Below are 26,601 nucleotides of genomic sequence, written 5' to 3' on the forward strand. Positions count from 1 at the left end.
GTGATGTAAAAAGATTAAATACAAATAACCTAAACCATTCTTCAAAAGATTTAGGACTAAGAAAAAATGGTAAAAAGCCTAAATACCTAAAGGACGGACCCATATAGACTAGTAGCTATCGGTAAATAAGTTTCAATTTTTTTAATGGCAACCCGAAGCCCGAAGTATTTACAGATTAAAAATAAATGTCATTCGTCAATGTCAAAATAATACTAAGATTTGTTCGGAAATAAAAATTATTGTATAAAAGTATCACAATCGTCGAAAAGAATAAGTACTCAGTATTTTCAAGGTGGTAAGTACCTACGTAAAATGCTTACATCGATGTTTTTCCCTAGCTGCTGTCAAATTATTCTCAACACGTAACTTTAACATCTACATTTTGAGGTGGCTAATATTAAGTCTATGATACGCTTCATCTGTCTTATTTAGATTTTTTCGACTTTTCAATCTCATTAACTCGATTTCCGCAATCTCCTGTAAGTATAACTAATATGATATATTTCTTACTTATTGAAAATCATGCGGCTATATCGGTTCGAAGTCAACCTAATTTGTATATATTTAAACATATAGTTCGTGGGTCTGGGCCCGATCACGAATAAGACAGTTCAAGCGGTCGTCGCGGCGACAATTATCTCCTGTTGTTGAGTTCGTAGCCGTTGTCTTTGCTCGGCGTCTTGGCGGGAGTCGCTTTGGCCACCGCGTGACCCTCCAGTCGCAACGTGCTCTGTCTGTGGGACGATCTGGAAAAACCCAATGGTTTTATGTTACAAACTTCAAACGCACGCACAGTGTGATAAAAACCTCGATTTTGTTTCACAACGTTTTTCTTTCAAAATACTATAGTTGATAGCTATATAAACATTAGAGTAAAACTCCGAGATCGATATTCTTTGTAGTTATTTTTTTAAAGAGTGTCAAAGTTGGCGTTTTTCCGGGTAAAAAATTTGCATAAAAATTATTTAAAAAAAAACTAATCAAGTAACATTAATTTTGTTTATACCAATTAAACAAGCACTTAATACTTGACTTTTTCTCCGAATTTGGTTAACCTACTGTGATCAAGTAGGCAGAAATTTATTTATTTACTAATTTTAGTTTTTTATTTTTTATTTCGCGATTAGATCGAATTAGAAAAAGTTTTAAGCATATAATGATAGTGTCAGTAATCCTTTATCAATGTTATCAAAAATCACACTCTAATAACCTCTGTGTCAGAAGTAATATCCAATTCAAATTTTTTTTTATAAAAATTCGGATTTTTTATACCTAGGGTTGTCACTAAAGTTGATATTTTATTTTCCCCGACTACATCAGAAGGTGATTATTGATTAGATACTGTTTGAGCATATAAAATCATTAATTTACGTCATATTTTTTCACTTTTTAGTTTTTTTATTATTAGACCTACCTAAACGTGATCCTGATATTTTTTGTATAGGATATCGATTGCGAATTTGCGTATCAACCGGATAAATCAAACAAGAGACCTTTAGTGACAACCTTAGGTACAAAAATCCGAATTTTTATTAAAAAAAAAATTAAATACGATATAACTTCTGACACAGAGGTTATTAGAGTGTGATTTTTGATAACATAGATAAAGGATTACTCACACTATCGTTTCATCCTTAAAACTTTTTCTAATTCGATCTAATCGCGAAATTTAAAATAAAAAACTAAAATTACTAAATAAATCAATATCTCCCTAATTGATCACAGTAGGTTAACCAAATTCGGAGAAAAAGTAAAGTATTAAGTGCTTGTTCAATTGGTATATACAAAATTAATGTTACTTGATTAGTTTTTTTTTAATTAATTTTTATACAAATTTTTGACCCGGAAAAACGGAAACTTTGACACTCTTTAAAAAAATAACTACAAAGAATATCGATCTCGGAGTTTTACTCTAATGTTTATATAGCTATCAACTATAGTATTTTGAAAGAAAAACGCGGTGAAACAAAATCGAGGTTTTTATCACACTGTGGCACGTCACGTTGACCTTACCTCTAAAATGTGCCAATAGATGGCGTTTTGTAAATTTTAGAGCGTGACATCGCATACATCCTGCTTGAAGGCGAGACAGCACTCAGCGGCACTACGCTGCAGCGACGCGACACTTCACGTTTCATAGGATTAACTTTTTGTGTCACTAGCGCCGCTGCTGCGTAGGCTCGGGTAGTGCTACATTCAAAGAATTTGGCCGAGTGCAGCGGTTTTAGTAAGAAAAATATTCTCGTTAGGAATGACGTGTGTGTGTGTGTGTGTGTGTGGTATGTGTGGTGTGTATGTGTGTGTACCTGATGATGCAAGTGACAGCGAGCAGCAGCAGCAGCAGGCCGAGCGCGCCGAGCCCGCCGGCGAGCGCGGCGCGGGCGAGCGGCGGCACGCGCGTCGCCAGCCGCAGCATCGACGACACCTCTTCTGGCAGCTCGTCTATACCCTACACAAGTGAATTAGAATATAATACACGATTATAGCTTAGCCAAAAAGAGTAAATATAAAACGAGGGCGCTAGTTTCCTCGTAGCTGTCACATTTTTGACGTAAAATGCTAAGAATGTTGCCATTTTTTGTAAGTATAAAATTTTTTAAGTTCTAATTTAATTCATTTTTTCTCTTTTTTTTTGCAAAAGGTGGTTTTTGCAAGACGAATGAACTTATTAAACATCTTATGTCTATGAATCTGATGGTTTTTACTTGCAGTATAGTGGTGGATCAAGTAAACCAAAACTATTTTAGATAAGGCTTGTAATGTGGCTTTATTGCCTCAGGCCACAAGCAAGCACAAGCAAGCGACAAGGCATCAGACGTGCCCAAAGAAGTTTTACTAAAACACCTCAGAAACTGGCCATAAGCAGTCGCCAATGTTCCGCAAAAGGTGTATCGCGGCACACTGGTCTACCCTGGCCAGTAGTTGCTGTACCACAAAATGACATTTTACCTACATATTCCTAGTTTAATGTTTATAAGAACCAAAAAGGAGGCATCATCTCAGGACGATCGACGAAAAGAATGGGAATTGGGAACAGATCACCCCCCATACACGCTGATAAATTTCTCTTGTACCTCCAAAAATTGACATTTACTAGACGTATCTTGAACACAAAAATTTTACGGAACACTGTTCTGGTTCTAAGCAATACCAGGCAGCACGTACCTCTTCGAACCACAATATCGGGAAGACGATGTCTGGGAAGTTGGCGACCTGCTTGATGTCGATCACCTGCGACACGGCCAGGTTGATCTGGATGCGGGCGCGTGCGCGCATCGCCGTACCCATCTCCTGGAAAATACACATTACATGACGTATAATCTGTTCTGGCCCTTTAGACAAGACTTTTCTTTATCACTTCTTTATATAGAATCGCCGATCAAAATGTATGGAATTGGCATAAGCGTTCGTTAAAATGACGTTGACGTTCGACTCGTCTAATGTCAAAACATTAAGTTAATATTAATCAAATAGAATGTTCTGAGATCTAAAAGCAACGACTGGAAATGTTAAACATTTAAGATACTTAATACTTTTAAGTCTGGATTTTCTAGAATTTGGAATGGTTTTGTTTAGTTATTTATATAAATTGATAACCTGCAAAATGCAACAAAATTCGCATCATATATGGGAAAAATTTCTTCGCATGAACTCGTATAATCCCGTATTTTTAAAAAATAAAGTTGAAGTCTCGTTTAGATAAAATACATAAAGAATTATAAAAACTACTTAATTTAGATAATATCATGAATTATAAACGACTAGCTACTTATATGACCGAGCTTTGAATAAAATTACATTTTCTAAAAATGATTCCTAGCTAGATCGATTTATCGCCCCCGAAACCCGTATATACTAAATTTTTATTATATTTTTTAATAATAACCGTTGGAGCCGATTCCGAGATTCCAATTATATACTTATTTATATACAAGAATTGCTCGTTTAAAGTTATAAGATAACTGACCGGCTGGACGTCGATGTAAAGTCTGTGCTTCTCCGGATCAGGGGGTGAGACGCCCTCCACGGCCTCTCGCAAGCTCGGGTCAGCCAGGTAGAAGTGAGGGAACGATAGCATGATAGGTGAATCTGGAAAACAAAACTTATTATTTATCAAGTACCTACCTAAATATTGATGGTCTACAAATCATTCATTCTAAAGACCTGCTTCATCATTTCCTGATAAAGTGCCGGATACTGTATAAATCATCCACAACGGATGTAAAGGCATAGTTTATGGTTTATAATTATTCTAAGTGCAGGAAATTAGTTTATTTAGCCATCTTTGTGGCTTTGCCGGCAAAAATTTTGCCGACCACAGTAATTCTAGACACTTGGACACACAGTAGGACGTACGTACCGTATTGGCAGAGGGAGACGTTGAATAGTCCGGACTGTGCGCAGGGCGGACCGGCGGGGCAGAAGCAGCGGTTGTGCTCGCCGTCAGAGAACACGTCCTCCGGCGGCGTGAACCGGAACCCGGACACGCCGGCCGCCGACTCTACGTCCTTGAGGTATCTGGAAACAGTAAGCATATGGAGTGTTAGTCGGGCATTGCCTATTTGTATGTAAGGGACCATCCATAAAGTAAAGTCACACTATTTTCATGATTTTTAGACCCTCTTGCCTTCCCTCCTTGTCACACCATTTCACACTCCGTCGACCTCCTTCCCCTCTCTTTAGGTGTGACATACTTTATGGATCGTCCCTAATTACTTATTAGTTATTTCACAGTTTGTTATAACATCACAATTCACATTGTTGCATGGCAATCATACCTAATAAGTACTGAAAAGTGAAAATTAATTGCTTTATCACTCTGACAACTCCTTAAATAGGGAGGCATATGCAAAACCTAGGAGTAGATGATCGCAATGTCGAGGTATCACGACAAAGTCTGTGAGGCTTCTACATTATTCGAAATAATCTACCTACTTAAGTACCTACCTATTTGTAATCTCGATATTTTAATTCTTGTCGTATTCTGCGAGTTTACAGGACTTTAAGATTGTACAGGATAAAACCGTATCAGCTACAAGCCTAAAACTAAGAGGTAGTACGGTTTATAAAGTTAAGTAAAAATATAAGTTCAGATAGTTTTAAGAAATACCTAAGTACCTAATTCACTCATGATAAGCAGGGTAGGTACCTAATCTTCTATTTGTTTTCTCATTTTACAACACAATATGGCTTCTAAAGTAGATAGGTAGATAAAACGGAATCAATAAACAAAGCGTTGAATCATTATTTGATCGATTACGAGAATATCGTTACACAACACGTCCGTGAGACAAACGTATTGTTAGCGGCTGCGTTTACACCTAATTGTAACACAAAATATTCCGACTGTCCACCGGGGCAAAAGCAAAAAAAAAAACGAAATAATATCCATATCTATAATATTATAATTATACTAAATGTAGTAATAATACTTTTAAAAATTGAGTTTATCATTTGAATTGAATTTAACAAATAAGTGTAATAGGTGGCAGGATGCACTTATTGCTCTGTTCATAACGTATAAAATGTATTTCCTAATCATTGGCTCGTTGCATGTCATTAGAAATAGGATGAAAAACTGGGTATATAGTCCACACTCCACATTAATGACGGAACGAACTAGAAATAATTAACTCAATTACATACATTAACCGCCATTTTAATTACTTGTACAAGTTACGACTAAAATAATATTTTTTATACTTAATCACATGCTATTATGTCGCTTGTAGTAATTTCATCTTGTCGATATACGTTTATGTTAACCAACTTGCAGTTTTCAAATTCTCGTATATCGTATACTGTTTATGTCTGGACAAGGAAGGTCAATTGGTCAGCAGTTATTTTACGTTTTAATGGAAAAAGCTGCATAAAACATCTCGTAGGTAATATATCACATGCATTGAAACTCTCTAAAGTGTTAATATATTTACTTAGCCGTAGCCCAGTTTCGCTCGCGTTACATATAGCCTATCGGTGTGATGGGCAGCCGGTGTTCTCATGGTGTTTGTTTATTTCACAACGGCATGGCTGTGTTGATTTTCATTGCCTTTGTTCGCAAACATTATCAGCTGTTTGTTATAGATTTTAACGAAGTAAGATTTCAGACAATAGTACCTACCTAAGAATGTACAGAATTTACTACATTAGGTATAATAATATAATATTATACTCATTTAATACTGAGATGACGTCCGTAACTCCGTTGCGTTGCGCTGAGATTCGTTTATCTCATGGAAGCCGTACATTTTTCCGTAACAAAAACAATAATTCTATGTCCTTTCTCATCCCTCAAAGTGTCTCTATACCAAAATCTAAGTCGGTTCAGTCGTTTAAGCATCAAGAGGTAACATACACACTTCCGTATTTATTATGATAAAAATTAAGTACTTAATGAATTTACAACTACGAATAATAAAAATTTGTTCCACGAGTCTACAAAATGAGACCCGAATACATGCATATTTTATGCATGTATTCGGTACACAATTTTGTGTATTTATAGAATTGACAAGTCAACGGCTATTATTTCGTGTTATGGGCCAAAATTCGTAAAAAATTCGTAGCTATTGTCATAATATTTTAATGTGCGAAAAGGAACCAAATTCAAAACGGTTGAAGTATGGGAGTTAAGTTTCCTTAGTTTTTTATTATTCGTAGATTTATAAGTGTTTGTAGATTAGGTACTAACAAGTAGCAACAGTTAGGTAGGTCGACTTGTCGACTGTCATCTATCATCTAGTCTTGTACCCACTTTCTGTAGGTACATGTTAACGTAACATAGCGTTGAGCAATGCATTCGCAATGTTTGTCTTTAGAAAACGTTTTCCTTACTAATTATCACTAAGCCTAAGAATAAGAAAACCATTAGCTATTATAGTCTATTAAGTCGTGGGCAAAAAGTAAGAGAATTCCACTACATCTACAATCTACATGCAGGCTGGGTTAACCGACACCTACTTATATCTGCATGCAGGCATATAGTTATTTGTAAGTGTGATGCGTGCTAATGACTGCCTAATACTTCTCACATCGGGTTTGCTGGTATGTCGGTTTATGGCATAGCTATCGCCGAAGGCATCAAACGTTTTTAAATGATTTGCCCTTGGGTTAAAGGGACTCCGAAGATTTTGTAAAAGAAAAAATTCCCTCATCTTGGAATGTCCCTAAAAATGTTATGTAGCTCTCTTTGCAACTTTGTAAAAGAAAAACTTCTCACCATCCTATCCCTAAAAATCTTATGCGGCTCTCTTTGCCACCCTGTAAAATAAAAACTTCCCACCGGATGTCCCTAAAAAATGTATGCGGCTCTTTGCCAGGTACGAAGGTACTCACTTGAGCGGCAGCAGTCGGCACAGGTCCTTGTCGTAAACAGCGAGAGTGTCGTTGCGGGTGATGTGGGGCGGGAAGATGGAGCCGTCTGAGCCGGCGAAGCTGTTGCACTCGTCGGTGAGCCAGTGCGGCAGGCGGTCGCGGTGGTTGTACCGCTCGATGATGCCGTACCGCGTGATGTCGCCGGCGCCCGTGAACATCGTCACCTCCTCGGGCGCAGTGCCATTTTTCTGAAAACGAAGTGTAATGAATGTCATATTGTCATAACTTTTATTTATTTATTTATTTTTATTTAATGCTTGTTGCGTTGCTGCCAAAGTTCGCACCATAACCACGGTTTTGTAATGAAGGGGGCAAACGAGCAAACGGGTCACCTGATGTCGGTTGGCCGCCCATGGACACTCGCAACATTAGAAGGCCGACAACAAACCTGGCGTTGCCAGTAGAAACTGCCTGACATAGATGCAATATTCGAGTTATGAGACTACACTCCTAGAAGTGCGAGTGCCTCTCGTATGTATTGAATGTTGATAACAAGTAGATAGGTACTGTCTTCCAAGTTCATTTTGTCTTGTGTTCTTGTCATGATACCTTTGCTACTGTTACCATTATTACCTTAAATGTTCTAGCTTTCTAAAGCCTTTAAAATTATAATAATACCGAAAAAGTTAAATAAGAAACAAAAAAAATTGAGAAATCCTAATAATATTATACTTTACCCCCGTGGGTACTTAGCCAAGAATTTCTATACATTCATTGTATGTAACTTATTCACTGTGTTGGGAGCGGTCTTCTATCACATTGTTTTACATTTATTACCAAATACTAGCTTGTTTGATTTATGACTGGCGATAAAAAATATCTAAAATATTCTAGGCGCGGACAGTCGACAACCATGAAATATCAACGCCCAACCGCTTTTTGACAAACTTGAATATTATGTATTGATTAACCTTTAGATAATGAACAATTTTACTTAAAATTTAATAAGCCTTACTTTAAACTTCTTTTTTATTAGGGATATTTTCTACTCATAACAAAATGGATATTATGTCTCTGAAAGGTAAATTTAATTCTGCAACCTTTCAGAGAATAGGCGTCAAGCCGTCAAACTTCCTAATGTTCCCTCTCTAATCCTTAAGGCATATTATAAGTACTTCTTTGTTCCGTCGTGGGTAAAAGATGTATCATGTACCTCTCTAGAATGTGCTTTCTAAAGAAATCCTGGCCCTTTAGCCAAGAACTTTTCTTTATTGCTCATTTATAGATTCGCCGATCAAAATGTATGGAATTGGCATAAGCGTTCGTTAATATAAAGTTGACGTTCGACTCGTTTGATCAGCTATTCTATAAAGAAGCCATAAAGAAAACATCTTGGCTACATGCCCTGAACTTACACCATAGAACAGTCCGAATTCCTCGTACGGCAGCTTCTGTTCTTTTGGCACGACGTCCTTGGCCAGCTTGAGCAGCGGGTCTTCGTAGCCCCAAAGCAGCTGACCGACAGATACCTCCACGAACGGCTTGATCTTGAGGATGTCCATGATGGATGCCATCGCCAGCCGCAGGAACCGCGCCGCGTGTTTCGACTGGGACGTCGCGCTCTGGAATAAATATTGTTTGTTATAGTCTGTGACCAGATATAAAGGTATCTTCACAATGGTCCACGCTTGCCCACTACTGTGTGTACTGTGTAGACGGGGTAACGGTGATGGCGAACGACTTCCAGGCGTGGCGTGCAATGGCGTGGCCTGCAGTGGGCCATCGTGAGCCATTGTTAATCTAGTGGCTATTTGCCCTTAGCACAGATTACTACATAGTTACTACGTAAGTACGTAACTCTTAGTAAGTAGGTACCCTCTGTATTGAATTGCGCACCTACTAATTATTAATAAGTAATACAGATAAATGTATTGCGTGTGTGTAACAATCTGTAAATTATACTAGGAACACGTCAACGCAAAACCTAACAAAGCAATGTTAAATACCTAGCATGTTTCCAGTAGAATAAACTTATGGAAAAATAACACCATAGAAAACCACATTACCCAATTATTTATTTGTTTTTAATTCTTTATTTGTAGTTTATAGTTAAAGTGACAAAAGAAATCACCGTTCGAATAAAAATCATTGATGATAAAAGATTTTTCAAAAAAAATCAGGGAGCATCGCGCGCGTACAAGTCTAATGTATGTGAGCCCGATTGACTACGAAAAACGCCTTCCGCTTCCCAAACATTTTATTAAACACAGTCAAAAAGCCATGATAAATTATTATTTTTACTCTTTTACTCAAAGGGAACGGAATTCTAAAAAACAAGCCACGTTTATGATAGGGGTAGACCGTAGATGGTAAAAAAGCTAGACGGAAGACGTAGCAGTAGGCCTACTATGAAAACGTTTTGAGACTCAAACAATCGGACGAGAATGCTGCGTCCTGCTCTAACAACGTCATTTCACGTTTGTAAGAGTAGGACGCAACATTCTCGTACGATTGTTTGAGTCTCAAAACCGTTTCGTGGTACGGACCCTGGTACGTAAGAACATACTCGATCTACAATCGATATCATTGCGATTTTATTGGCGAATACTGATGATGAATCAATTCGATAAGATAATTACAACTATTAACTATGCTATACGAGATTTTAGCTGTTCCTCGTTTGGTCATTTATAATATAATTTATATAAATATTTGAAACCATAAAATGCGTTCCATTCATCATAGTCATGAGTTGTAATAATTTATTAGTCTTCTTTTTGTCAAATTAAACATTACGTAGGTATTTTAAATTTAAATAACAGGTAATATTATAATTTTTATATAAAGCCTTTTATAAAAACGTGCAAAGGAGAATGTCTTCTTAAATTACTTTAAGTATCAAGATACTTGACTTTAATTAACAAGTACTAAGGAATTTAAATATATAATGCAGATTATAAATCCATTAAAAGACCAGTGCCAAAACTTCCACTTTTTTATTGCTTAAACAAAAAGAATCGGCCAAGTGCGAGTCGAACTCGCGCACGAAGGGTTCCGTACCGTTATAGAGCAAAAGTAGGCTAAAATGTGCTTTTTTGTATGGAAGCCCCCCTTAAATTTTTATTTTATTTAAATTTGATTTAAATATTATTATTACTCGTAATTATTAAAGTACACATAATATAATTAAGGCTTTTGTGAAAATTTCAAGTACCTACCTGCTGTCATCATTGATACCGACCAAAAAATGTGTGAAAAATCACGTTTGTTGTATGGGAGCCCCCCTTAAATATTTTATTTATTTTGCTTTTATTATTTGCTGTTATAGCGGCAACAAAAATACATAATCTGTGAATATTTCAACTCTCTAGCTATTACCATTCTTAAGACAGACGGACATACATCGAAGTCTCAGTAATAGGGTCCCGTTTTTACCCTTTGGGTACGGAACTCTAATTACTATACTATTAAATAAAATTGAGTAACTATTATACCTATTTTGGGTGGCAAAAAAATTTGCGGATCTGTTAATTTTTTTATATTCTTTGATTTTATAAATGCCGAAAGCTACTTTTAAGAGCTTAAGTCTTATTTGGTTTGAACTTCAAGGTATGCTTACGGATGTGGATTGGCCTTAGGGTCATCCGACCCTCAACTTAACCCGTCAACGACGTCCTTTTAACCCTCAGATAACCGACAATTCGGTTAACATAATAAGGACATTAACACTGGTTAAACGGCCCCGGTAATTAGTATAATGGGTTTGTCCTTACGTTATAAATACCTACTTGAAAATTCAAGAAGTAAGGTTGGGTATTCCTCATTGCATCAGCGCAATCATTGGTTTTAAATTAATGTTTATCAAGTATCTGTGATGTATGATTTTACCTGGTTATAGCAAACAAACCTAGCATTTACTTACGTATCTAATTCAATCGTTTTATTATTGTTTCATTAGTTTATGTGTAAAAGATTTGTAACTTGTAATCTTCTATGTATCTCCTATTCCTCCTACTTTTTTCTGATTAATTTCTTAGCGGGTCCCAAGACCTTTAGCTTGTCTCTCGGGCACCCCTGATATCATATCAAAGGGTTTCGTGGTTGGTTACCACTGTTGATCCTGGCGACACAGGAGTTGCAGAGACGGGAAATGGGAATTTGTGGTGGGCCTTATGCCCGTTTTTTTTAAATTGTAATCTTCCATAATTACATAATATCTACGTCGCGTCGTATAAAAACATGAGCTTCGGCTCTCGTCAGGATAGTTCCAGGTTTTACGTATACCGAAACGTTCAAAAGTTGTACCTACTCACTGAATACATATACTTATTTTGAAGTAAATATATTATGCTTACTTGAACTTTAAATATACTTTTTCAATATCGATTCTCTTAAGTATTTAAAATTCAATTAGTTTAGTGGTAAACACAGTGTATCATCGTTCGTAGAACAGGAATCCATGGTATGCGATATGTGATATGACTCACGTGTTACACTGGTAAGAAGCTTTACAGAAAAATAAAAAGATAAAAGTATTGATAAATAATAATTATTATTACAAAGTATAAAGATACCTACTGCATTGTAGCCTGCTGCCTGGTATATTTCAATTTTAAAGGCCTCGCAAACTACAAAATTCTTATCTAAGTATGAATCGTTTAATCGGTCTCAAAACTATGGCCATGATAGACACAGCAATCTTGCTGTGACAGACAAGAGTAAAAGGATAGAGATATCAAAGATAACATCTCTATCTTTTTACTCTTGTCTAACCCAATGTCTAAATAGTTTACATAACAATGTCCTCTAGGCTTTAGGCCGAACTGGGACTGGCCAATATTACTTATTAGTGAACAAATATTTGTAAAAAAATATCCACAGCTGTCAAGGGCTTTTTGGATGGGTATTTAAAATAATAATATTGTTACGGTACATGGTATACGGACACGTGGTTCCATCTAGCGACAAACCAGCGAAGCTTACCGAGGGAGCACAGGCAACATAAATCCCCTACTCAATACTAGATGGCATGAGGTGCGCAAGTACATACTCGAACCTTCTAGAAAGGTCCAATGTTTGTTTACGTGTTTACCGTTTATTTGTTTGCGTGTTTACGTGTTTTAATTTAGACCTTATGACTGAGTCCATAAGGTCTAAATTAAATTGAACTTACTGCACTTATCGTAAGGACGGCAGTTTTATTGTGGTACATGCCCGAGCCTCCTAGAAAGTTCCCACGGTTGTTTACTTGTTTACGTTATTCAACAGATAATCTACTAAATTAGATTCCGTTTAGGTATGGTATACCTTGTTGTTTCACCAGACCTACAATAATAGAGCAAAGTCAACTCAGCCACTCTGACATTGGCAACTCACTGAGGCCGCCATAAATAAAGAAGAAGAAGAAGTACTTGTTTACGTGAATCGGGAACTTTCTGGAATTCGTCTCGCCATATAAAAAGCCGCAGGCAGGCCCGGCGAGTTCAGTTCAATCTGAGCGATCTTCGAGGCGACAACAAGTGATCAATAGTGAGTGAACCAGTGAAACCTGCGACTTGGCTACGACCTAGGACAGTGATAGTGCTTAGTGATTGGACCTAGTGATTAGTGTTTGGACTTAGTGCTAAGTGTTGTGCTAATCATAGTGTTAATAAAGTCTTCAAGAGAGTCACCAGGTCTTTCTCTCCAAATCCTCGAACCCTTGCACGTAACAATATTAATGTTAAACACTGGGCATAGGCATAAAAATGATATCACTAGGAAATGGAGATGTGCCGGACGCGGCTAGCATAGTGAGGACGCGGTGTTTGTAGAGTTCCCGTGTCCCACTGGAATGGTGCTGGAAGGAGGGCATGGGGGGGTTTTAGTGGGTCGTAACTTCCCACACGCCAAGGCCCGCGAAGGGGCCCCGGGTGGGAAACCATGTCCAGGGGCTATACCCCTCTGCATGGGAAAATACCATTCTTTATATACCGTTTTACGGAAAAACCCCCGCGACAGAACGTGGGGAAAACCAAGAGCAACAGACTATACCACGCCTGACCAGGCCACAATCGAACATCAGACGCAGCAGGTTATCCAAATGGTGCGTGCGGGCCCCGGCCGGGACCAAGGGAACGTGTATGGGTCCACTCCCGCACACACCATGCTACCACGCCTGCGGATCTAAGCGACCTGGGAAATTTTAAAGGTAGAGGAAAGCTTCCGAACCCCGGCTTTATTAGTGGGTAAACCGCGAGAGGGAGTCCCACATACCCCCACCCCTTCCCCCGAGGGGGTGGGGATACGTAACGTATTTCCCCTCCTCAACAAAAAAAAAAAGGTATAATTAATTAAGTATTTAATCAAATTAATGTTTTCAATGCTGGCGTACAAAACTGACTCAATTTATGAAACTGGATATTTCAAACAGGAAATATTCACGGTCTAAGTTTAAAGGTCAAATAATATATATTTATTTACTGTGATAATATTTTTTGTTCTTGTTTAAAAACAAATTAAAAGTTTAGTTGAATTGGATTTCCTTGAAAATTTAAGTACAAATGTATGTGTTAGGCAATTTAATAACTAAGCGATCATAATATTAATACACTATCTTGGTTATTAGAAGTAGTTTATCAAAAATTACTTAAAAATACGAACCGTGTAAGGAAAGGAGGTAAAAAGAGGAAAAATATTAAGTACCGTGTAAAGAAAGGAGGACATTCAAGTCGGTAAAAATCAATATAGCAAATTACAGAATATTGCAACAAATTTTGGCGTCAGGGTGCGATAATTACGACACAATTGCAACTGTAGACTTCGCAGTCAGGCAGTTAATTAATAGTTAATATAATGCCTTATCACAAGATGGTAAGATAGGTTTTGATTAGGCGTAAAATGTATGCAATGCAATTTTTTGCGATCGAAGGATTAGAAGCCTTATCTCGGCGAGCTAAAGGTCGTTTTAGCTTGTGAGGAGGGTTCAATGACCTGCTAGGGTATTTCTCTCACGTAGGCTGATCGAGGATTCTTCACGCCAAGGTAAGAGCATGTTTTATTCATACGGTACCATACATTTGTAATGTCATTGCGAGGGTTCACATTTCTCCTTCATTCTTGTTCAAAAGTCGCGAATGTGAAAGTAAAGTTTCGGAACTATTCATACCATATAAAGAGTTCGAAATCATTAACGTCATTGATAGTTAGCCCCGGATTTATAAATAGGCCGTATAGGCCGCGGCCTAGAGACGGCAGCGTCGGTTAGGGGCCGACGGATTTAGTACATGGGGCAGCGGAAATAAAATGGCCTACACTCATAAAAAATATAAATTCGGTATCTGTTGATAGTCCAGCCTGCTGCCTGCGTAGCATGGCACCATAGAAACGGTTTCTTTCTACGAAAGAATCGACATAGGTACTGACAGATTTTATCGACAAAATGGCGGATTTCCATTGTCTAACTGTCACTTTGTCTTGTCAAACTGTCACTTTATCTATTCTTCCGTAGAAAGAAACCGTTTCTATGGTGCCATGCTATGCAGGCAAGAGATAATATTAAGTTATGAAAGAGAATTCAGTAGGTACCCCAATTCTACTAGTAAAATTTAAGATATTGTGAAAACCTTTTCATCAGTTTCACCTTATTATATTATTTATATATTAGCGTATTTAACTTTTGAAAAATTACTTGTTTTCCTTTCGTCTCGTCGTTTAGAATATAAAGTATTGAAGAGTAATTATTTACCCTACTTATTGCAACCGATACCATCGATACTGGGTCCTGTTCGCAGAATTGCAGATACAAAATAAAAACAAAAAAGAATATTAATTAACACTATTAAGATGCGCATTACTTATGATACGTGTAAGGTAACCATTATACAGACGCTTGTAGGAGCGTTCGCTGGATAGCTATCAATACTAATATTATTAATGCGAAAACGTGTCTGTCTGTCTGTTACCTCTTCACGCTCAAAACGCTGAACCGATTTTGCTGAAATTTGGCATGGAGATACTTTGAGTCCCAGGAAAGGACATAGGATACTTTTTATCCAAAAAGAAGTACGGTTCCCGCGATAAACGAATTTTGGCGCAACGGAGATGCGGGCGTCATCTAGTTTCTTCATATTCACTTAAGCTGATCGCACATTTGTCAGCACCGTACGCGCCTCATAGTACACGAAATGCATCGCGTACGGTGCGGACGAATGTGCGAGGTTTCACATCATTTCATACAACGAATTCTAAATAGCGGCGGGTACGGCGCGTGCGTGCTGACAAATATGAGACAATTTGAAGTAATCTGTAACCTAGTTTCATATTTCTCTTGTTATGCCCCAAACAGGGACTTGTAGTGGACTAGTGGTGCTGACTGCAGTTTTTACTCTGTATCACTGCATGGGTCAATGCAATCATAGTCACGTGTAATACTAGACGTTCGACGTGGTACCGTACTTTTTCCCGCAAAAAAGTAGCCTATGCCCTTCCCCATGGTATATTCTATTTGTGCCAAATTATATAAAACTTTGTCCAGTACTTACTTCGGAATTTTAGCGCGTTTAAACAAACTCTTCGGCTTTATAGATCTGATAAACTCTGACTAGCGTAAAGTTTCCGATAACAGGTAAAGGCTGGTCACCGTCGGAGTAGCGTGTGCTACGGGATAGAACCGGGGGCGGACCGTGACACCCGTTATCTAGACGCAATCATGCAGTTTCGCGCATATCACTGACCTGCCCCTCTATCATGAGCTCTTAAAGCCAGCCAGAATACTGAGTGGCTCGCATTTTGGTACCATGACCTCTATTTTCCAGCCAGTCAGTGGTCACGTGACACAAAACTCACTTCTCCATTGTTAACTGAGTAATAATTTCGAATCATGACAACACTTCTGACATAAGCTCGCTTGCTTTTACGTCAAATACAGCAATTCAATAAACACCAACCAACGAGTAGCTTTTACTGAATAGTTTACATTTTAGTAATTTTATTTATTAATATTACATACTTTTTAGTCTTAAATTATATTGCTATTTAGTTGGTTAGTTACTTAATAAGTTATATTTTAGTCTATAGCATATATTTTAGTGAAAATAATTCGTTATTAAAACCAAAAAACTAAACATTCGAAGTGTCCAAATTTTTGGAAAACGATTAAGTAGGTATTCTCAAGTTAATCACGAAGTGATACATAAGAAACGTAGAGACCTTAGTAATCCATTTAGTGTTAGTGAGGTTTCAGAATAATAACATAAGTGAGGTGTAGTATACCTATATGTCTAGTCAACAATAAGGTTTGCATTTGTGCGATGAGCTAAGACTGCATTGATTTAGTACACAAGAAACACATACAAGGTTTAAGGAACACAAGTGTTGTGTATAATTACTTACTGTAAAACAAGTATGAATTTTCACCAAAAACCTACAGGTACAATCTTATAGTTGCATTGTAGGTTTTTGTGTTATTTCACAAACTATTTCCTTGTAAATCTGAAGTATTATTGGTATATGCATGATAAACACTGCACCAAAGAGGTAAATTCAATATTACTTACTTTTAACAAGAATTTTCAGAACACAACCTTTTAAACTTTAGATGTATGTATAACATGCTCCGGATAAACATTGACACACCTAAACTTCTAGAAAAGTTAAATAATTGATAATATCATAGAATCCCAATTAGCTAAATTCTCATATGAGCACTTTTTCATTTAAGTATAACTTCTTCTCTTGACTACAATATGGTATTATATGATGGGAATAGTGTAAATCACTAAATTTTACTCAAAAACAAAAACCTACATTATAGTACTTTTCCAAAAAAGACTTACTTAATAAGAATTGCATAACAAACATATGGAACTTATTGTTCATAAAACATAATATTATCATAGGAACATATATTATTATGTATTACCAAAAATACTTTTGTACTTACCTCAATAATAATAATAAGTATTAGTTTTATATTAAATTAAAACTTAAAATACATGAGGACTTACTATGTACTTCTTAGGAACCTATCTTAGGAGCATTTCGTACAATCTTTTGATTGCAGTAGGTCTTTGTGTTATTTCACAAACTATTTCCTTGTAAACCATGCATGATAAACGCTGCACCAAAGAGGTAAATTCAAAGGTATTACTTTCTCAATAATAAGAATTTTGAGAACACAACCTTTGAAACTTTAGATTCATGTATATTCACGAATAAATATTGACACACACACATACACCTAAACTACTAGAAAAGTTAAATCATTGATAATATAAAATCCAAATTAGCTAAATTCTCATATGCACTTTTTCATTTATAACTTCTCTTGACTACAATATGATATAATATATAATGGGAATAGTCACTAAAACTCAAAAATATAATCCTACATTACTTATAGTACTTTTTCCAAAAAGACATAACAAAAATTGCAAAACAAACATACTTATTGTTCATAAAACATAATATTTTCATTGGAACTTATATTATTATTACCAAAAATTCTTTTGTACCTCAATAATAATAATATTAGTTTTATATTATTACATTAAAATTTAAAATACATTTTAAATTTTAATGTAATAAGGACTTTAGTAAGTCCTCATGTATTATACATTTTAAAAAGATGTGGTCGTTTTAGGGACCTATCAGACAGAGTGGTCACGCGTTGAAGCATTTGCGTTGGAGCAGTCAGTGTGTGACTGAGGAGCAATTCTGACACATTCAGAACTCCTCCTGTGTGAGTATATAGAGATATTCACACGGGAGGCATTCTACAACATAATACAACACAAAGAACACAAAACCCTTGACCGCTCTCTGTCTGAGATATCCCAGGCAATTTCCCATAGTTGCAACTTGCAATGCAGTTTCTAATTGTTATTGGTTTGCCAAATAAAAGTCTGAAATTATAATATTGTTTTTATCTTTCATCAAAAGTTGGTATTTGAACTCCTTTAATAATAATAAATTAATATTTACACAAGGGATATTTGATTCATCTTCTTTGATTTTAAGTGACAAGACCTTGTTTAAGATTTCCGCTGTATAAATATTTTTATAAGTATAATATAAAAGAGATTTAACACTTGCCTATCTGATACTAGGTTGATAATAAGGTTTAAGACAAATGTAGTACCTATTGATGAAAGCTGTGTATGAATATGTATCTAAGGTAGGTATATTTAAGTGAGAAAATAAATGAAAAAACATTTAAAAACGAGTATTTATTAAATTTCTTTTAATTAAAGCTTTTGAGTGAATATATATTATCTTCCTAGGACTTCGTCATCATTACACTTGCAATTCTTTATTATAAAATGTAGTACTTATAGTATCTCAGTGTTAGCAATCATCCTTTATCCTGAAAAATATTTGGTTCAGCGTACACAGTACTAATAATGTAAAATGCCTTACAAGGCACGAAAAGGGGATTATTAAACTTATAAATTGCCTGTTTATGTTACAATAATACCTATTTGAAAGCTCAAAAAAACGTAGGTGTTCAAGAATGAGTTCAAGTTCAACAAACTATGTTCAACTCATGACATCAACTCTGTTGTAATGCATGTAATTGTAATCCACAAGTTTGATGCATTTCTAAGACTTTTTCATGGTAGATTATTTAGCGTAGGTATCAAATAGGTATAGGATATAATAAACTTATCAATTTCTTGCTTAAAACATAATCTCTTTAAACTTAATAACAATATCTAATTATCTTTTTTTTTTGTCTCCTTCTTCTTCTCTTTTTTAATTGCCGACTCAGTTAGTTGCCAATGTCAGAGAATTCTTTCTCCTCTAGATCGCCATGCTTGTGATAATATAAACATGAAGGAGTGTTATTTTCTCAGTGTTTTCATAAAGGGCTTATAAAATACCAAAAAATATAAATAAAACCATTTACACATTTATAATAATTACCTTTAAATACAATAAATCGGTGCAAAAGTAACTATTCCTACATTGACCACGTTATATATTAGAAAATAGTATATTTTATAATAAAAAATATCAATCTTTTTTTAAACTATATTTTCATCTTGATTTACAATTTTTCCGTTAGTCGTTATGGCTAAGCCATTTCAATTCCTAAAAAAAAAACAATTCCGTTAGTCAAATTTGACGTTCGTGTTTGACATTTCTTAATCCAGTTCAGAGACAAATATTACAGGTTAAAACCATTCAGAAGTAAAAGTGCAAATGATACCGAAACAGAACCACTCACTTTACAACTGTTTACATACCTGCACGGATTAGCTCAGGTTTTGACAAAGTTAATGATAGGGGTCCTGCTAAAATATAATAAGAAATAGGTAGGACATATTCTGGTGTACCTACTTGCATAAAATATTATTAACTAGATGACGCCCGCAACTCCGTTGCGCCAAAATTCGTTTATAGCGCGGGATCCCTCGCATTTTTCCGGGATAAAAAGTATCCTTTCCCAGGCCTCAAAGTATTCTAATTTATATCCATATCAAATTTCAGCAAAATCGGTTCAGCGAATAGACACACTTTCGCATTTATAATATTAAGAGCCTGTTTCACCACTTCCTGATAAGTGACAAATAGCCAATAGGCTATCCACCAATTAACTTGACAGATCAAGTATGGAGAATCTGTCAAAAAAGTTGTCGGTAAAATAGTGCCTTTATTTAGAGCTGTAAAGCGGAAGCTCTATTATTTTAATCAAATACATTTTAGCAGTTCTTTGGATTTACCTAAATAAGTGATAAACTGAGCCTTGAGGACACATGTGACATAAGCACATATCTTGGCCAGATCACCTGGCGTTGATTTAACCCTGGGCTATCATGCTATCAATTATCATCTCTTTCATAAATACGAAGAATGAGAGAAGTTTGAAGCTACCCTGCATGTCAACTTTAGGTCAGAGCTTAGTGTATTTAAAGACCTAATAAAAATATAAGTAAATATCTGCTGACTGACAACATGTACAATTGTACACTGTCACAGTTTACTTTCAGATAAGGATACACATAAAATTATTGCATATCAACAGAATTATGCAAGAATGTGTTGATATGTAGTTTACTTTGACGTCGAATGTACTATCAGAGAAGTTGATTCATAGGCAGAATATGGCAGATCTACATAATTTTGTCACGTTATCTCAAACCCAGCCGACAGATCGCGACTAATATTGAATTGATATAAATAAACCAAATGACGTTGGTCCGTCAACTGCCTATGAATCAATTTCTTCAAATGTACACAAGAAACTACCTACACATTGTGATATATACGTTTGCCGATATCGCAGAAACAGTAAAATCGGAACATCACAGTCCACTTACGCTCACCGTCACCGGCCACCGTGAAGACTGCTATTCATATGTGAAAGCGATCGGCGGCCATTGTCACCCCGACTTACACTAATTACAGTTGAATCTTCATAGAAACTGTAAGGGCCTGCACTGCGAATTTTCACCACGCGATATTTAGGGCTTGTTTCACCACTTCCTGATAAGTGCCGGATAGTCTATCCATAACTTAACTTGACAGATAAATTATCGAGAATCTGTCGAATAAGCTGTGGATAGCCTATCCCGGCACTTTATGAGGAAGTGGTGAAACAGGCCCTTATTCATAATATATACGTGGAGAGCCATGCTTCGGCACGAATGGGCCGGCTCGACCAGAGAAATACCACGTTCTCACAGAAAACCGGCGTGAAACAGCGCTTGCGCCGTGTTTCACCGAGTGAGTGAGTTTACCGGAGGCCCAATCCCCTACCCTATTCCCTTCCCTACCCTCCCCTTATTCCCTTCCCTTCCCATTCCTACCCTCCCCTATTACCCTATTCCCTCTCAAAAGGCCGGCAACGCACCTGCAGCTCTTCTGATGCTGTGAGTGTCCATGGGCGACGGAAGTTGCTTTCCATCAGGTAACCCGTTTGCTCGTTTGCCCGCTTATTTCATTAAAAAAAACTCGGGAATTAATTCATATAATTTTTTCGTCTGCAGTGCGGACACTCAGAAAAGATTCAAAAATCCGCGCGGTTAAAATTCATTTGCAACGTAACGAAGCGATGCTTTTTTGAATGAGCGATTCAAACTTAGAACAACGCAACACCGCATATAGCAAGTCTGACGATGTGTACTTTCTAGTGTTGTAAATAAAGTTCAGATTTTAATGGCTCATTTAAAAATGCATCGCCTTGTCACGTTGCAATGCGACCCGACCTAAAGAGGTCAGATTATAGTGCGAAAGTGTCCTTCTTCACAAGATGCACCACTTTAGGATGAAGACTTTGATAAAATTTGCTATAAAGATACCTTGAGTCTCTAGAAAGGATAGAATATAGTTTTTATCCAAGAAAGTGTATAAAAATAAAAAATAAAAATTGTTTTATTTCTGAGTAGATTTTAAGAAAATACTTTCAGAATGTTGATAAGTACTACGGTGCCTACCACCGGTTCGGAAACTATCCCGGCGAGAAGAACCGGCGTAAGAAACTCGCACGGGGCCCACTTTTTTACCAAAAAAAGTGAGATAAAAAATTAATCTGTTATTTATAAAATTAAAAATATTTACGTACCATAATAAAACATTTGCAATTGATAGCTTATAGTACTTATAAGTTATCTTAAAGAAATCCTATATAAGATGACTGGTAAAACAATGGTTAAATTAATGACACGTTATTATAGTAGTTAGCTCAATTATCTAGATACGGTTAATTGCAATCGTCTCGCGTGTCCGGCTCCACATGTATTATGTTCGTAACCAAAGCTGTTCAGTGTTCATAGTGGAGAGCATTAAAATGTCGTAAGTATGTGACGAAACTGATAGGCCTATTTTCCAGGAAGGATTTTCACGAAATATTATCAAAAATAACATTATGGTCAGTTTTCATGATACTTATAGGTATCCTTCAAGTCCCATAAGAACACCGGTGATCGCGACAACAATAGAATACAATAGCATTTCCAAGAATCCGCGATCGAAGGATTAAAAATTACATCTAGAGGAGTGAGCACACTGAGACGGGCCGTGCCGGGGCTCAGCGTGCCGGGGCTCATCGCAAAAATCCGCCTTCATACAATTTGTATGGAAGCGGATGCGCGTATCGCACACTGGCGCAGCTGATTTCCGCTTCCATACAAATTGTATGGAGGCGGATTTTTGCGATGAGCCCCGGCACGCTGAGCCCCGGCACGGCCCGTCTCAGTGTGCTCACTCCTTAAAGGTACAAGTAGGAACCGAGCGACACGCGACAACTGCAGACGTTGTGTCGTCGCGACACTACTGGTTTCTCTGTACTTCGATGAAACACCCTCCGCAGCTAGCGACACGAAGCTAGCGACACTTATTCATAGAAATACTGTAATATAAACCAGTAGTGTCGCGACGACACGTCGTCTGCTGCAACTTCATGTAGCCGGCTTCCAACTTGTGATCTACCTTTATACCAGAAAATATAAAAAAATCATTTAAAATTCGAAATAACGCATATATTCTGGAGTAGTAGCAAAAAATGAATTAAAATCGCATTCTTTCAAAAACATCGTTGTAGCAAATCTCTATTCTGTAATGCCATAAATCATAATTGTTTACGTATAATTTAAGGGAGTGCCTCCGCTGTCAGCGCCGCCGCGCCGGTTGCCGAATTGGCTGCCGGCGCCGTTTTCCGAAGTTTGCCGAAGTCACGCGATGCTTGCCGAATGCCTATTCGGCAAACATCGCTTGTCAAAAACAGAATAATATTGATCAACAACATCCGTCTTGAGCTAAAGGACTATGAAAAGTACCAATAATAAAGTCATAATGTGAGGATGCATATTTTAATGGTAGTGATGATGATGATGATTAATGTGATCTGCATAGTACCTTATATAGGTACCTTTGCTTCTTTAAAGTCCGAAGTTCTGTTCAGCACCTTCGGAACTGTGGTGCAAAATCTTACTTTTTGGTAACATTTGATCAAAATGCATCACAAAAAACTAAAATATCCACAGCCGAACATATAACCTCCGCCTTTGGAAGTCGGTTAAAAAGTCGAATATTTGAGGTTATATTTCTTTTTATTTATTTACCGGCACTGGAACCTAGTGTTTTACGCATTTTCACCGGTTCCCATTTTGAGTGCCGGCGCCGGCAGCCGTTGTTTTATATCTCGGCTGCCAGCAGTAAACTTACCGCCGGTTCCCAATACTGATATATTTGGGAGCCGGCGCCGGCAGCGGAGGCACTCCCATAATTTAATGTGAAAACGAAAATATGTAAGTACCTATATGAATATTAGAATGTGCGTATCTACGCACATTCTAAAATTCATATACATTTGTAGCTTGTACATCTGTACAAGCTACAAATCATCTGTTACATAAATTTTCGTAACAGATAATGGACATAAAATATTATAGAAAGTGAATATTCTAACTGAAAGAAAGCACGAAACGATAAACTACTTTGACTTATAAATACATAGAGCATGTCGTAACAGCAAAACAATAATGTTCAATCATTTTATTTGATTACGGTTAGTGAAGGTAAGTAAAATTATAATTATTGAGAAATGTATGGAAACCACGCAATTAATGAAATAAATGATCAATTAAGCGACATTATCTGCTGTTTCGTTTTTGAAAAGTTTTAAGCAACACGCTGCAAAACAAAGTGATAATTGAACATCAATAAGATTGCAAGGTGACACCGCCGCGAGGTGAAGAACTATTAGTTTTGCTTAAAGCCAAAAATCTTCGTTTTATAAAATATATGGTGTGATAAAAAATATTAATCGACAAAAACTCAATGACGGTAAAATAATTGAGCTGGTGGATTTAAAAATAAAACATGTTTAGACATCTTTGAATTATAAATTCTTGTGTGTCGCCTCGTAGTTTTGGCCAATAGGCTTTGAATTTACCAACTTGGTTGCAGAAGATGACCAAATCGCTAGTCATTCTAAGGACGATCACGATGTTGCGCCGTACAGTTTACGAAATAAAATGTATGTGCTTTCCCGAGACTTACAACTCCATATCAAAATTTATCTAAATAGATTCAGCGGTTTAATGGTACATATCAACTCGGAAAGGGATTGTCACCGTATCGCTAACGTACGCACGTATTAACAAAGCGTATCAGTAGCGCCTGTACGTCAACTCGGCTACGGCTAGGCAACGCCTCGCTTACGGCTCACCGACCGCTGTCCCCTTCCGAGGCGAGGCGATTACGTATTCCCCTTAGTGTGCGTTGCAGTATGGAGTTTCATACAAACAATATTGAACGGCTCGAGGCGATACGGTGCCGATCCCTTTCCAAGTTGATATGTGTGCTGTGACCTTAAATGTGAAGATGTAAGCAGACATACACTAATTGCATTTATAATATGTACCATCGTCCATCGCAGAAATTGATTCACAGGCAGCCTATTGCCTATACCCTCTAGGGTTGATATTGAACATCGCGCGCCTTCAATCTAATTGTCAAATGAACTTTTCAATAAAATTGAAGCGTGATATTGACAATACTATTGATCGTCTAGGGGCCGGCTATGAATCAACTTCTCTTATAGTACATGAATCGGTAAAGTAAACTCACCAGCATAGGTATGTTGGGCACGACGACGGAGTCATCATCGGGCCCGGCGCTGAGCTCCGGCATGAAGGTGTACTGGCGGCGGTAGTGGAACGACAGCGTGCCGTTCTCGTTGTCGGTGATGTTCACCTTCTCCCACTCCTCCCTGATAATACACATCAGGTTATAGGACAGTTTTTAGAAGCTATAGTATTAACAATTTTCTGCTTGGACCAGAGGAGTAGTTGAGTCTTTCGCCCCCAAAATTTTTCGTCCCGACGAAAGACTAGATATGAGTTTTTAACATTTTTTCATCCAGCCCTTCGGCTCACTTTTATGTTCTACTTCTATTGTTTTCTGGCAAAAATTTTTGAAGTGTAGAGTTTCGATAGGGTAGTCAAAAATGTAGTTATCTTTGTTAATAATTCTCGCAAATATTTCTTTGAGCATAGAAAGGATAGGTGATTAATAAAAACGACGAGTTACGAAAACTGGAATAAATTTTAACAACCCAGGAAAAGTAATTTTGCGTCGAAATTACGCACAATTAGTGGTAATTTAAGATTTAAATTTAATATTTTAAATTATAATTAATGCAATTTTATTTTTTCCTTATTAATTGACATTTACAATGGGTATGAAAGTCATCGTGATTCAGGCTTTAAATAAGAATCTATATTCTTATATTTCCTGTCATGAATTCCAACTTCAAAGTTAAAATAAATAAATAAATAGATAAAACTAAAGTTTTTGTAATTTTCAAAAACATGAATTTAAAATCATACAAGCTTTTGTAATTTTCAAAAACATGAATTTAAAAACATACATTTAACAATTGTTTGTCATCATCTAATACTTAAAGCAATATTTAGTGTCACGCGGATTTGATTATTCACGCGGGAATAGTCCGCATTCACATACACCGGCCTTTCCCAAAGTAACGCTCCCTTGTGGGTGCTGCAGGTGTAAAGGGTGCGGGACCCAGAAAAAAAATGGGGGCGTTGTGTAGAGTCTTGGGGGTTCAGTTCATCTGGATGCATTTTAAATTGTGAAACAATGACGGGCGCTAAAACGTAATTTTATCTCAAAGCGGGCAGTAGACAAAATAAGCTTGGAAACCCCTGATATACACAATGGAATAAATCATGAATACTATAAACAAAAGCCAAAAGCGCGGCGGGTCAAACCGCATGAGCCATAATTCTGCATAACACTTAAGAGGGAACGCGGGTGCAATGGAATTTAAACGGAGAAACTATTGCACCCTGCACCGGCACGTGTATTGTGATAGAAACAGATACAGTAAATCGAGGTAACGTAGTCCTCTGATTTCTCCTTCAAAATAGAGCCTATCTATTTTTTTTTAATATCTTCAGGAAGAGTGAGTCTATATGCCTCTACTTTTTTTTATGCAATAAGGGGGTAAACGAGCAAACGGCCTGATGGAAAGCAACTTCCGTCGCCCATGGACACTCGCAGCATCAGAAGAGCTGCAGGTGCGTTGCCGGCCTTTTGAGAGGGAATAGGGTAAAAGGGGAGGGTAGGGATGGGACGGAAATAGGGGAGGGTAGGGAAGGGAATAGGGTAGGGGATTGGGCCTCCGGTAAACTCACTCACTCGGCGAAACACTAGCGCTGTTTCACGCCGGTTTTCTGTGAGAACGTAGTATTTCTCCGGTCGAGCCGGCCCATTCGTGCCGAAGCATGGCTCTCCCACGTATAAGTTTCTACGTTTTTATTTTATCTTAAAGATTTTTCA

The 26,601-nt window shown here is 37.1% G+C and overlaps 1 protein-coding gene across 2 annotated transcripts in view; it reads right to left on the bottom strand.

The window, feature by feature from the left end:
* Nucleotides 1-289: 289 nt before the first annotated feature.
* The window catches only part of LOC121727207 (scavenger receptor class B member 1), a 65,309-nt gene continuing 38,997 nt past the window's right edge, over nt 290-26,601 (bottom strand). For both annotated transcript variants that reach the window (XM_042114906.1, XM_042114908.1), the window contains exons 4-11: nt 24,868-25,009; nt 8,730-8,936; nt 7,336-7,562; nt 4,361-4,518; nt 3,968-4,089; nt 3,166-3,291; nt 2,307-2,449; nt 290-746 (exon numbers count right to left, since the gene is read on the bottom strand). In XM_042114906.1, coding sequence (XP_041970840.1) covers nt 635-746; nt 2,307-2,449; nt 3,166-3,291; nt 3,968-4,089; nt 4,361-4,518; nt 7,336-7,562; nt 8,730-8,936; nt 24,868-25,009 — 1,237 coding nt within the window. In that variant the 3' untranslated portion in view covers nt 290-634. The remainder of the gene's footprint in view (nt 747-2,306; nt 2,450-3,165; nt 3,292-3,967; nt 4,090-4,360; nt 4,519-7,335; nt 7,563-8,729; nt 8,937-24,867; nt 25,010-26,601) is intronic.

The sequence above is a fragment of the Aricia agestis genome, chromosome 5 (genome assembly GCF_905147365.1).
Source record: "Aricia agestis chromosome 5, ilAriAges1.1, whole genome shotgun sequence".
NCBI classification, from domain to species: Eukaryota; Metazoa; Arthropoda; class Insecta; order Lepidoptera; family Lycaenidae; genus Aricia; species Aricia agestis.